The following is a 12,949-nucleotide window of genomic DNA, read 5'->3' as shown; positions in this document are numbered from 1 at the left end:
GTGGAGAATGTGTTATGGGCTAGCAAGTCCACTAGCGCTGGAGCTGTGAACATGGATAAGAAGAATCTCTGTCCTTTAGAAACTTATGAGATAGCTAAGAAGAAAAATATATTTATTGTTTTAACATGTGAGGTGATAACCACTTTGATTAAAGTACTATGCTTTATGGAAGCAAAAAAAATGTTGTCTGGTATCTACAACTTGAATATTAATTATATTTCTTGGTTGCCAAATGCCAATCTTATCATCAAAATGTGTTCTATTCATTCCTCCATGACTATATTAATGTTCATATCAAATGTGGTGCTTTCATACTAATGTGCTGGCATCTATTACAGTACAATACATGGGCATTGTACTGCTTGGAAACACAACCTCAAAATAGTGGTGCTGAGATTTGGATGAGCATCAAAATCACCTTAGTGGGTTGGAATACACCCAAATGCCAGAGCCCAGCCCCCAACCTACTAAATCGGAAATCTACTGAGGTGGGCTTTGGGTAGCCACATTGTGCACTGTATTTCTCAGATATTCTGATGTACAGCAGAGGTGGTGATCAATGCTAGAAAGTGTCATTGAAAATACCTTAGAGGAAAAAATTTAAGACCAAGATATCCCCAGACCTGGTACGCAGGTGCTTTGAATTCCTTAGAAATGTAGGCAGAAGTGGTAGCAAATTTATCTGGGGAACTTGCTGGACCATAATGTGTCTTCTTCATATTCAGGTCAAGGGCCACCCAGGGGAGGGTACCTTGGTATTTCGTTTTTATCACTTTCTCCCCAAGCAGCCACCCATATGTGACTACAGTCTGAATACTTTCCATAGCGGTGACACATTTCCTCGGCCATATGCTTACCCTGGCCTTGATTGATGGCTTTTAATAGAACTTCAGAGAATGGGTGGAGGCTGAAATGACTGCATCTACATCACCCTTGGTACTGAGCAGGAATTTTGCAGAAATTTGACAATGTTTGCAGGCCAGATTTCCTTGGATACACCCTTCAATCATGCTCGGGTTACACTATTGCGTGGGTCCCGCCTGGGCTCTGACATCAGAGTGTCAGGTTCCAGTCCTGACACTGAGACCCAGGGCTAGGCTCTCTCCAGTCCTCAGTCTTGCTGTCATTATATTATACCTACCATATAGGCTTGTAGTGAGGTTTAAGGTAGAAAATATAGGTAACATGCTTAATATCCTGTCTGAAAAATAGTGAGTGCTTACAAGTGTTAGTTTTTACTTTTACTAATATTATTAAACAGCTCTAAGCAAAACAGTTAAGTGGGGAAATATGTCTTCAGCCTTGACAACCAGTGCAGAGTCTCTGTGCCATTTTTGGAACTTATTTCCCTACTGTTGCTGCCTTCTGCCCCTGCTGCCCTCCCTCCACTCATCATGGGATACTTGATGGCAGAATGTTCTAATCCAGTAACCACCTTGTCCTTGCTTTCTCTTTCTCTTGCCTTTCCACTTTCCTCTGTATCCTACTCATTCGAAACTTCACTCTCCAGGAACCCATGCAATGATTGGGCGGGTCCCCTACATTAACATCCCACAATGGCTCAACTCTCTAAGAATATATTTGCCCTAATGGAGAATCTTTGGAGTCCTATAGAGCTGCTAAATCCCCCAGGCTTTCTTCCTAAGGCAGTAAGTTGTGCTCTTCTGGGGTAGGTGAAGATGACAGTGACAGCCCAAAGCCTTAAGAAGTTAAGAAGAAGCAGAGTTGGTGGGAAGAGGTAGCTACTCAGTCAATGGGATTCTTATAGAGGCAGGGCTCCAGTTTTATCAAGTGACAGTAAGGGCTGCTGATTGGCATTGTGGGAGCTGAACATTTGCAAAGGACCCTATTAAGAGTGCCCACAGCCACTGCAGCTTGAGATGTCCCCATATACTAAGCCAGGGCTGGAGCCCCAAAGTGATCTGATTGTCAGTCAAGAGTAACAGGTGTACCTTCAAACAATGCCTCCAGATAAATGCAACCATAGCCACCCATTGGGGTTCCATGGAGCTACTTCCTCCAAAGGGATGTAGGGAGTCTGGTCAAACACTGTCCAGCTCTTACAACCTCCAGCAGTACAGGCCTAACATGAGATGGGGCAGCACTGGGTCAGTGTAGGGACAAATGTCAGCACCACCAAGAGTTGCAGTAGGTATTTAGTAGTTCTCAAATTTGTTAAGCATCAAACTCACCTGGGGAGCCAGCATCTATATTCCTGACAAACACCTGGAAATTCTCACAGCCCTTGGTGAACAGAAAAGAGTACAGAGAGAAGGAAGTAGTATAGAACATTGTCAGCTTTATCAAGAGATCAAGTGAACTGCCCTCCACACCCCACTTGAAATGGTTTTTTATAATTAAAACATCTGCTCTTAGCAGATATCTGGACATGTGCTCTGTTTTGATATTGATGTTCACTTTCAAACACTCAGCAAATGGTAGCTCTTCAGGAGAGAACTATGAACACATGACTCTTGTCCACAATTTGACTGTTAGGACTTTATGTTTCTGCCTGACTAGCATACGGAAGTAGGGGAGTCTTCACCGTGTTGACGTTTGTTTGTTAGAGTATATGAGATAACCGAAACTGTTCTTTGTTTTGAAAGAACCATTTCTCTCTCTCGTAGCTTTGGCATGGTCCATGATGGAGAAGGGAACGTGTGCAAAAAGTCTGAGGGCAACATAATGTCCCCTACATTGGCAGGACGCAACGGGGTCTTCTCCTGGTCACCCTGCAGCCGCCAGTACCTGCACAAATTTTTAAGGTATGAACTCCTGGAGTTGGTGTATCTCTTGGCGCCTTGGATGTTCCCTGCCTGATCAGTCTGATCCTGTTCAAGGATTCTGAGGCTCAAGTGTGACTTCCCAAGATGGTTCCCATTTGAAGGTGTCTTGAGACATTCAGTTGACCAAGGAGTTTGCCAAACACTTCCTTGAACATCGAGTCCTTCAGGTTTACTGTGACATCGTTTGACTTTTAGACTCAAAGGAAGTCCATAAGATACTTACTGAACCAAGGTATTTGTCACTAACATTTATTTTTTAAAATTCCTGCGCTCTAACTAGGCAGTTTCAGTTCAAGAATAGGCAGATCTAGTGTGAGCACAACGGTAAAGCCCGTATAACTTTTTCTGCTTTTCTTTTATTTTTTTACAAAATATAATTCTTATTAGGAGGAGACACTTGAGTATATAAATCCTAACTTGGCTCTAAAATCCTGTAATTTTAAGAATTATTTTTAGAAAATTTTATTACAGCACGAATTCATTTAAAGTAAAGAACATTGGAGAGGTAGGGCTTAACTCTGAAAAAGACACAGTCAGGAGATTTTTAAATTTTAGAGAAAGAAGGGACTTTAAGAAACATCGTGGGATCTACTAATATAAGGTAGATTATCCCCCAAATCTCAATGGCTTTATGTTTAAAGTTCACTTTAGGCTTTAAGCCGTAACTTGGTCTTTATTACCACAGTCCAGCACAGGTTGGTGAGGTCTCTGCTCCACACAGTCCTCAGAGACCCAGGTTCCTCCATCCTGTGGCTCCTTCCTATTCTAGGGCCTCGTTCTCCACTGCAGCCAGATGGTGGCCAGGAGAGAGAGAGAGCGCTGGAGGGTGTGGGGGCCAGGGACTGGATTCTGGAAATGAGAACTCAGCTGGTGGCCCTCCTGCTGCCTCTTCTTTGGTCCTCTGGAAGGTCTTGTAACGCGTCTTCTGAGCCAGCATCCTGCCCACCAGCTTCCAGGGACTCCGGTCTTCCACTTGTGATCCTTCCTCAGAGTCTTACTCTGAGACCTCAGTCAAGATCAATATTTTGCCACCTAAGGGAATGAAGACTGCTTTCCGTATTTTATGCCACCCAGGAAGAGTGAGAAGTTTGTGGATAATATCTATATCCTGGTAATATAAACCTGTATTTTAGGAATATCCACTTGATCACTTTTCTTTTATTTCTATTTCCAAAAAAGGTAATGCTAACATTATTCCACAACTGACATGACAGATTGGGGTCCTTTTAACATTTGCTGTTCCCTGTACGGTATTCTCTGGTCTCAAGTTGTGGATCGTTAGCATTGTTTTTAGCTGTTTCTTGCAGCTGTTCAAATTTGTTTGGTGCATGTGTGTGTGTGAAGAATTCTGCTTGCTGGAATAAAGAAGAATATTCACTTTAAGCTCACAATGCTCTTATTTGTATTTATAAGGAAATTTTGGAGTTTTCTATATCCCAAATACTTTCTATAATTTTCTAGATTCTTTTTCAAAAATTTTCACACTAATGGTTATGGTAAAGGTATATAAACACTTTTAATTTTTTAAAATGTGCTCCGACAAGTCAGAAAACAGAGGATGCAAGGTCTGGGTGTGCAGTGAGAATTGTCATAAAAGAGCCCAAAAAGTGTTTTTAAATTGCCGAGAAATATAGGAAAACTCATGGAAAGAAAATAGTTATGTGCTTGGAGAATAATGATGACATTAAATGTGGGCTGTAATTTTCAAATCGTTGTGGGATCCTACAAACGATTAGTAAGATTCTGGAATTCAAAGCCATTTTTGTTCTGTGATACTGGAACGGGTGAGTGTGTACTGAAGTATGCTCATTTGTTTTTGTGCCAATCAATAAAACTCTTCTGTAGCAGTTTAGTAATAAGCCTTTATTTTCAGGAATTTTACTCACTTCTTAGGACCACATGATTATAAATAAATATGCAAGATTTTACATAATCACAGATTTGTTTTCTTGAAAGATTAAATTTTCCAGGGAAGTCTCTCATTGTCAAATTCACTATTGAGTCTTGTTTTCCTTGAGACAACCGGGTGTGAATGGGAGTTGCTACCGTGTGTTAATCCTGACTTGTCATTGGCTTAGCGAATCTGAGACTGTCTTCTTTGACATATTTGCTGACTTCCTGCTTTCCAAGTAATCAAAATACTGTTATATTCTCCACCAGTTAGGTGGCTATTTGGATATGATCCCAACAATGAGTAAGGATAAGTGGCTAACTTTTAGAGATGAATCTACTTTCCTTTATTAGCAGTCTAGCATTTGGTACATGGAAAAAACATATAATAAGGGAGCTAATTGGGCCTAAAGTTGTCAGCACAACTTTTCTCCATACTGGGTAGAGTCAAGAAGCACAGATACGTGTTTGGAGTAAGTTCATCAACCTAGTCAATAGTCGTGTGTCATTTCCTATGAACAGACCCAGACCTCATCACATTTGCTCATGTCTGCATCTGGGTGGCCTAGGGCTCAGGGACAGTTTAGCTCATTATTTTAAACTTAATGACAACATGGACTCATCTTCAATTTACTTTTTGAAAATTGAATCATGTACTACCGACTAGTGAACATGCCTCCCCTCTGACCACATAAATCTACATCAATGCGTGAGAAAGGCGACCATCACAGGGAAGTGGAAGTTTGAGGGGTGCCTGGATCCCCTTCAGTACCCCATAGCACTGCTGTCAATGAGAAAACTTGATGTGACCTTAGAGTCCATTAAGCATGCTTTTTGGCGTAATGGACATAATATATTTCAGCTCACATCTTGCTCTGCTGAATAAAGTTCCTCTCAAGAAGAACAAGCCAACAAGTCAGGGCTCATTGTAGTTTCTGCAGCGTGGCTGGGAGACTGGAGAATGAGCATTGCCGGGCAGCAGAAAGAGCAGCAGAGGGAAGCAGCTGATATGCTGACCGTGTCCTTATCACCTATGTCTGGGAAGATCTTGACCTTGGCATGGAATGTCACATTTTTCTGGGGACCCCCGTTTTCTTACTTGGAAAAGGAGCGGATACAACTAAAATATCTCTCAAGTTTTTTACATTTTTTGGTTCATTAATTAAAGTGGGAAAAGGATTTTGAAATGTTGTTGTGGTACCTTTGGCTTTGCCTTATTTTTTGCATTAACATTAGTTTTGTTGTGGTTAAACATATATACAGAAAAGTACAAAATTATAAGGGTATAGCTCAATGAGTTTTCACACAGTCAACATCGTAGTGTAACTTCTATCCAGATCAAGATATGGAGCACATTACAATAGCCAAGACATGGAAACAACCTGTGTCGCTTGAGGGAGGAATGCATAAAGGAGATATGATGTGTGTGTGTGTGTGTATATATATATATATATATATATATATATATACACACACAATGGAATATTATTCAGCCATGAGAAAGAAGGAAATCCTGCCATTTGTGACAACCTGGACAGACCTTGAGGGCATTGTGCTAAGGCAGGCAGAGAAAGACAAATACTGTATGATCTGACTTATATGTAGAATCTGAAAAATCAAATTTATAGAAACTAAGAGTGGAATGGTGGTTACTAGGGGTGGGTGATGGGAAGGATGGCTGAAGACAGTCAAAGATACAAGCCCCCAGTTATAAGATGAATGAGTTCCAGGCATGTGCTGTGCAGCGTGGTGACCAGTTAACAACACTAGATTGTATATTTGAAAGTTGCTACGAGAGTAGACCTTAAAAATCTCACCACAAAAAAAAAATAAAATTCTAACTACATGAGGTGATGGATGTGCTAACTAATCTTTCAAACAAAAGATATGGATCACAGTAAGCACCCCAGAACCCCCCTGCTCCCGCTTCCATCATTACCTCCCTCTCCCCCAAAGGTAGCCCTTCTTCTGACACAGGACACCGTCCGTTAGTTTTACCTGCTTTTGAACTTTCTATGAATGGCATCCTAAGGTATGTGCTATTTTGTGTCTGAGTCTTTAGCTAAATATTGCAATTATGAGATTCATCCTTGTTGATGCATATGAATATAGCATTGGTTTATTTTTATTGTGTTGATATGCTGCAACTTATTAATCCATTCCATTAGTGACAGACCATTTGCGTTTCTGCTTTTTGTCTATTATGAGAAATGTTGCTGTGAATATTCTTTTGGTTTAAAGATTTATCTCTGATTCTACACAGGAGTGGAACTTCATCGTCATAAATACACGGTCCCCAGTGTCAGTAGGCACTGCCAAATGCTTTCCTAAGTGGTTATGCAAACTTACTCGCCCACAAGCAATTATGGAAATTCGAACACTGGTCTTGATCTTCTTCATTTTAGCATTCCAATGGGTGTGTAGTGGCATATCAAAATGGTTATTAATGAGATTGAAAACCTTTTTATGTGTTTAGTGGCTGCTTGAATAACCTCTTTAGTGAAGTACCTATTCAAATCTCTTGTGCATTTTTAAAACTTTGGCTTTCTTTTCCTTATCTCTTGATGGGAATACTTTATATATTCTGAGTATGAACACTGTCCATTATGGAAAATACGTATTGCAAATATCTTCTGTCACTCTATGACTTGACATTTATACCTTTAATGGTGTCTTTTGATAAACAGAATTTCTTAACAATGTTTTTAACAAGGTCCAAATTATCCATATTTTTCCTTTAGGATTAGCACTTTTTGTGTACTCCTGAAAAAATCTCTGCTTAGCCCAAAGTCATGAATATGTTCTTCCTGTGATCTCCTACAAGCTTTATTCTTTGGCTTCTCACATGTAGACCACCTGACTTTTGTGTAGGGCATGCAACAGAGTCAAAACTTATTTTGTTCATGTGGATATGGTGATAAATTGCTTGTAAAATGACCACATGATTTTCCTTCTTGCACCCACATCATTGAGTACCTCTGCACCCACCTCGTTGACTCTGGGCTTAGCTGTGAACTTCTTTGGCCAAGGGGACAAGAGCAGAGAGGCCCAAGCATGAACCTAGCCAGAAGGACCAGGGGTGAGAAGCGGAGTTTCAGCTGTTCAAATGCAATGCGAATTGGAGCCAACTTTCACGGCACAGCATTGACACATGTGTTCCTGCATCTGTTCCCTCCGTGGTTTCTTCCAGGCTGCCATTCTGAGCACTTCATTGTTATTGACCAGGCCGGGCCCTCATCCTCACTGCCCTGTGCTTATTGTCTGGGGCTTTACTGGCCAACACATGTCCCCTTTGCATCATTCGTCACTCCTTTTGCATTTATTTCTATTTTTCCATCTGAGAACATTTCCTTTACATCTGAGGAAGCCCTCCTAGGGTTTTCTTTGTTTGTTTGTTTCAGTGTGGGCTTCTTAGTGGCATGTCCTATTTTTGTCTTCATTTTGCTCTTCAAAAAGGATATTTTAATTTTGAATAGAATTCTAGTTTAGCGGTTGTGATTTTGCAGTTTTTTGAAGCTCTCATTCTAATTTTTTTTGGCTTCTGTCATTTCTGTTGATAAGACAGTTGTTGGTCCTTCATTACTCTTCTGAAGGTTACATGTCTGTTTTTGTCAGATTGCTTTTTATACTTTTCCCTGTAATTTTGGTTTTCAATAGAATTCCCATCATGTACTTACGTGTGTTTTTCTTTTCTTTTGTCCTTCTTGGGGCTTAGAACTGATTAAATCTATGGTTTATTGTCTTTCATCAGTGTTTGAACATTCTTCGCCATTTTATTTATAAATATTGACTCTGCCTCATTCATTCCGTCCTCTCATTTTTGGATTCCAATTGTGTAAATTGGACCTTTTCCCTCTATGCATATTTTTGTATATATTAGTTCTCTGGTGACAGTCTTCATCTTAACTGCTATTCTTTCAAAACTATTCATCGCAATAACTTTAAATTCCATTTCTGATGACTCCAGTATCTGGCTTACCACTGAGTCTGCTTCTATTATTTGTATATTCTTTTGGATTTCAATCATTTGATCTCATCTTCAGGTACTCCTGGTAATTTTGAAGAAATGAAGGATATTGTTTGCGAAAAACTTACAGACAGAATAAAGCTCCCGATGATATTATCTTTTATTTCTGGCAGACAGGGTAGCTGCAGTTTATCTTAACCCACTTTGGGATTGAGCTGATGCAGACCTGGCGGGCAGTCTTTCTAAACTGGTCTATTGAGGTTAGTTTTTACTCCTAGAGAGTAGACCTATTGTGGCTTCAATGAAAGTCCTGTGATGTTTACCAGGGCCTCTCCTTTTTGCCAGGCCTTCAGTTCCAATTTCCATCTCCCAGCCCCACCAGAGTGCCAAAAGCTTTGCTCAGTTTCTCAACTGCTTGCCTACTACTTTCCACTCTGCCACTTGGCTTCTTGTCAGCTGCTTCTGACTCATCAAATTCCTTGAGGAGAAAAGTACCACTGGATGTTGAGTTCATTTCTGTGATTTCCTTTGCTCTGGAAATTTTCATCCATCATATCCTTTTTTGTCTTGATGGCTTTCTGATGCCTATGGAAGAAGCAGTCTGATACATGTTAGTCCACCATAGCTAGAAGTGGAAGTCCCCTTTGAATTGAGTTTTAAGGCTCAATAATAAATAATAGATTACGTTTATATGAACTGTAAAAATTCCTGAACCTGTGAACATTTGTCTTAATTTTTCAGTCTCTTGCTTGGGCCAATCAATTTAGCTGTTTTTCCTACTTTCCTATCCATGGAATGGAAATACTATGTCCAACCCTGATGTAACCTTAGGGACATAATGGGGAACATCTAACTAGTAGATAGAAATCATCGGAGATCCATTAGAGAGATGTGCTATGGAATTCTAAACAGGCCAAATCACTCCTGCCTTTGAATGTTAATTGTACTTTTATTCATTTTTCTTTACTCTTAAATATAGCCTTACGTCGTGATCATAGTAGCAGTAATAGACAAGTCCTTTATTGAACATTCCAGTGAGCTAGTCACTGCTCTTAGCACTTTCCTATCATTTGATTGAATCTATACTTCTTAGTTTGCTCTTAAAAGGCTTCTGACCTCCTTGCATATAGGATTAATATCTCATCCGCAGACTGTTGCCACCCCTCATGTTTTGTGTATGTGGATATTAATTGAGGGCATGCGTCAGTGGGCCCCGGGGTAGTGGAATCTGGCACTGGGGCTCTGGAGACTGGGGCCAAAAAGATTCCAGTCAAGGTGGACAACCACACAAAAAGAAGTTTGGGATGCATGAGCAGATCTGCTGTTGTTCAATTTATTGTGATTACAGAGGCGCTTTTTTGACTTATTGAAATTTATAAGTAGGATTTCATTGCTATTTGCAAATGCTTATCTCTCCTCCCTCTAAATGCAAAAATTATACCTAAGTGTGGAGGGAAGGAGGTACTCTATTTGTGCTGGAAGAAATCATTAGTTGGTTTTTAGCCATCTGCTAGTTAACTTGAGCAGAGTTGATCTCCTTCTTGATTTGGGAGTCTAGTTAGAAAGTTGTCTGAGTATATGGCATTCCTGGTGAAAATTGTTACAGCATCTCATGTGGAACTTCTGAAAGCAGTAAGACATTGCGCAGGTGTCCCCTAGCCTAGGACAAAAAGGAAGGAAAGAAGAAAGCAAGGAAGGGAAAGAGAGAGAGAGGGAGGAAGGATGGATGGGAGAAAGGGAGCGAGGAAAAAAAGAGAAAATTCCCGTCTTTGAACTAGGCTGATTGTGTTTTGCCTTTTATAATGCCCATTTCTATCTTTCAATTGCTTCTAGCAAGAAGTGTACATAAAAGGTGTCTGTAATAGAGCTCCTCTCATTGACATCTGGTTGTGTTATTCCATTGCACTTTACCCCATGATAAGTTTGAGAAATCTAATGAGGAACAAATTGCCTTCCTGGAGAAGGTGAAACGTCTTATGAACAATTTCAGTAAATGTGGCCCCTGTATTTAAATGGAATTAAGATAAATGTTATATTGGACCTTAGGAGAAAAATGTCTCCTCTTCTTTATACAAGGTGTGTTGTCAAACTGCATGATAAAAATGTGACACAGTTGAGCGTCTGTCTTGGGTAAGTCTTTTGGCATCACCAGCAGCCCATCTCCTCTTTGTTCTAGCACTGCCCAAGCTATCTGCCTCGCTGATCAGCCAAAGCCTGTGAAAGAATACAAGTATCCTGAGAAGTTGCCTGGAGAGTTATATGATGCAAACACACAGTGCAAGTGGCAATTTGGAGAGAAAGCCAAGCTCTGCATGCTGGATTTTAAAAAGGCAAGTGATTATTGGCAAATGCTCAATGCAATATGATTCATAAAACTGTTTTATTCAGTATAACTGACATGAATGCCTTCTGCATTTATTGGGTACCTACCACATGTCAATTTCTGTATGTTAGGGCTGGCCCTATGTAGCAGGAAACATATGTTTTGCTGTCGAAGAAAATGATGGTAGATAGTGTTGTGGGTTTCAGTTTTCATTTGAGAACTAACTTGGCATGTTAGGTTAGCTCTTTCTGATTTATCATGTGGGAGCTCAGCAATAACTTTTGGTTGGTATAAGTTGGCAAATTAATACTCTGCACTTTTTTCAAACGGTATTAAGAAAACAGTGTTCCCCCTTGCCTTCCTCCCGTGTAAGTATAGTTTACTATAAAGCAGCAGCCTGTCTAGGGATTCTGATTATTAAATTCTCCCAAATAAAGCATTTATAGAGAGTTTCTCATAGAAGGTAATACCTGCTCCATCGACCCCAGGGACATCCTCAGCGTGGTTTCCTAATAGAAATTCCTCATATAACACAGAGATGTGCTCTTGCTAGACAGGGAAAATCGTGATTCAGGAACTTGCTCTACTGAACCACAAGGAAAGCTAGCCATAAATTAAGTGAAAGTAACTATTTTTGAGGTTTCTTTTATTCTAGTTTATAATGAAATCAAAAGGAACATAGACAAAAAATATAGTCCTCCAGAAACCTCCAAACATTTCAGAATGCCCTGGGAATATTCCCAATTTAAACCTAATGTGATAATCTTCTTTCTTATAAACTCCAGTAGAATTCCCCCAAGGATCACTTACAGCCGTGCACCAGAACTGGATTCTTATCTCCTCAGCCGGGCAGGCTCAGCTTGGAACAAGAGTGATAAATCAGTTAGCATCAGCATATATTCCCAAGATTGCCTTTTCTGTGGGCAGAATATGTGAATTCCTTAAGATTTTTGATTGCATAAGGAAAAGGAGTATAAAATTAATGTTTTCTTTCAAAGATGGGATTTTCTCCATCATACTTCTGGTTTCCACATTGTTTTGCTCTGTGACCATGGACTATGTAATCCGTGGTACCACATAGTGCCATTCGGAAAATATAGAAAATAAGAAATTAATGAAGTACATCTGTTTATTATTGAGGAAATATTTACATGCAGTGAAATGCATTCATTTTGGGTGCACAACTGGAATTTTAACAAATGTATTCACCCATGTTACCAGCATCCCAATCAAGGTATGGCTTATTTCCATACAGCCAGAACGTTTTCTTTTGATGCTTCCATTCAACCTCTTCCCCACCTCAGTAAATAACCATTGTTCTGGATTTTATCACCATAGATACGCTTTGCTTATTCTGGAACTTCGCAGTTGCCGAGTAAAGTGTTTAATATTTCACCATTAAATTTACTCTTAGCTGTTGGTTTTACATACTTACCTTTTGTCAAATTGAAGAAGTTTCTTTCTGGTCCTAGATTATTGAGAGATTTTATCACAGAAATGTGTTGACTTCTGTCAAATGTTTTTATCTGCATCTATTGATATAGTTATATTGTTTTTCTCTTTTATTCTGTTAATGTGGTGAGTTATGTTGATAGGTTTTAGTTTTTTTTCATTGATTTTTGAATGTTAAGCCAATCTGCATTCCTGGGATAATCCTGCTTGCTCATAATCTATTACTCATTTTTATATTTTGTTCATTTGATTTGGGAACATTTTGTTCAGGATTTCTACATCTGTGATCTTAAGTGATATTATATAGAAATCTTGTTGTCTTATAATTACCTTTCAAGAATTTATATCAGAATTATGCCGACCTCAGAAAATGAGTTGAAAGTATTTTCTATTTCTTTGTATTCTTGAAGAGTTTATACAAGATTGGTATTATTTTTTTCTCAAATGTTTGTTAGAATTTACTAGTGAGTTCTGTCTGTGAGAAGGTTTTTGTAATTACTTATTCAACTACAGTAACATATATAGGGTTAT

At 39.4% G+C, this 12,949-nt stretch overlaps 1 protein-coding gene across 4 annotated transcripts in view; it reads left to right on the top strand.

The window, feature by feature from the left end:
- ADAMTS16 (ADAM metallopeptidase with thrombospondin type 1 motif 16) overlaps positions 1-12,949 on the top strand; it is a 156,554-nt gene that overhangs the window by 53,344 nt on the left and 90,261 nt on the right. For all 4 annotated transcript variants that reach the window (XM_046672470.1, XM_046672469.1, XM_046672468.1 and 1 more), the window contains exons 9-10: positions 2,628-2,765; positions 10,820-10,973. In XM_046672470.1, coding sequence (XP_046528426.1) covers positions 2,628-2,765; positions 10,820-10,973 — 292 coding nt within the window. The remainder of the gene's footprint in view (positions 1-2,627; positions 2,766-10,819; positions 10,974-12,949) is intronic.

Source organism: Equus quagga, chromosome 9 (genome assembly GCF_021613505.1).
Source record: "Equus quagga isolate Etosha38 chromosome 9, UCLA_HA_Equagga_1.0, whole genome shotgun sequence".
Taxonomy (NCBI): Eukaryota; Metazoa; Chordata; class Mammalia; order Perissodactyla; family Equidae; genus Equus; species Equus quagga.
This window is presented reverse-complemented; position numbering and strand designations above follow the sequence as displayed.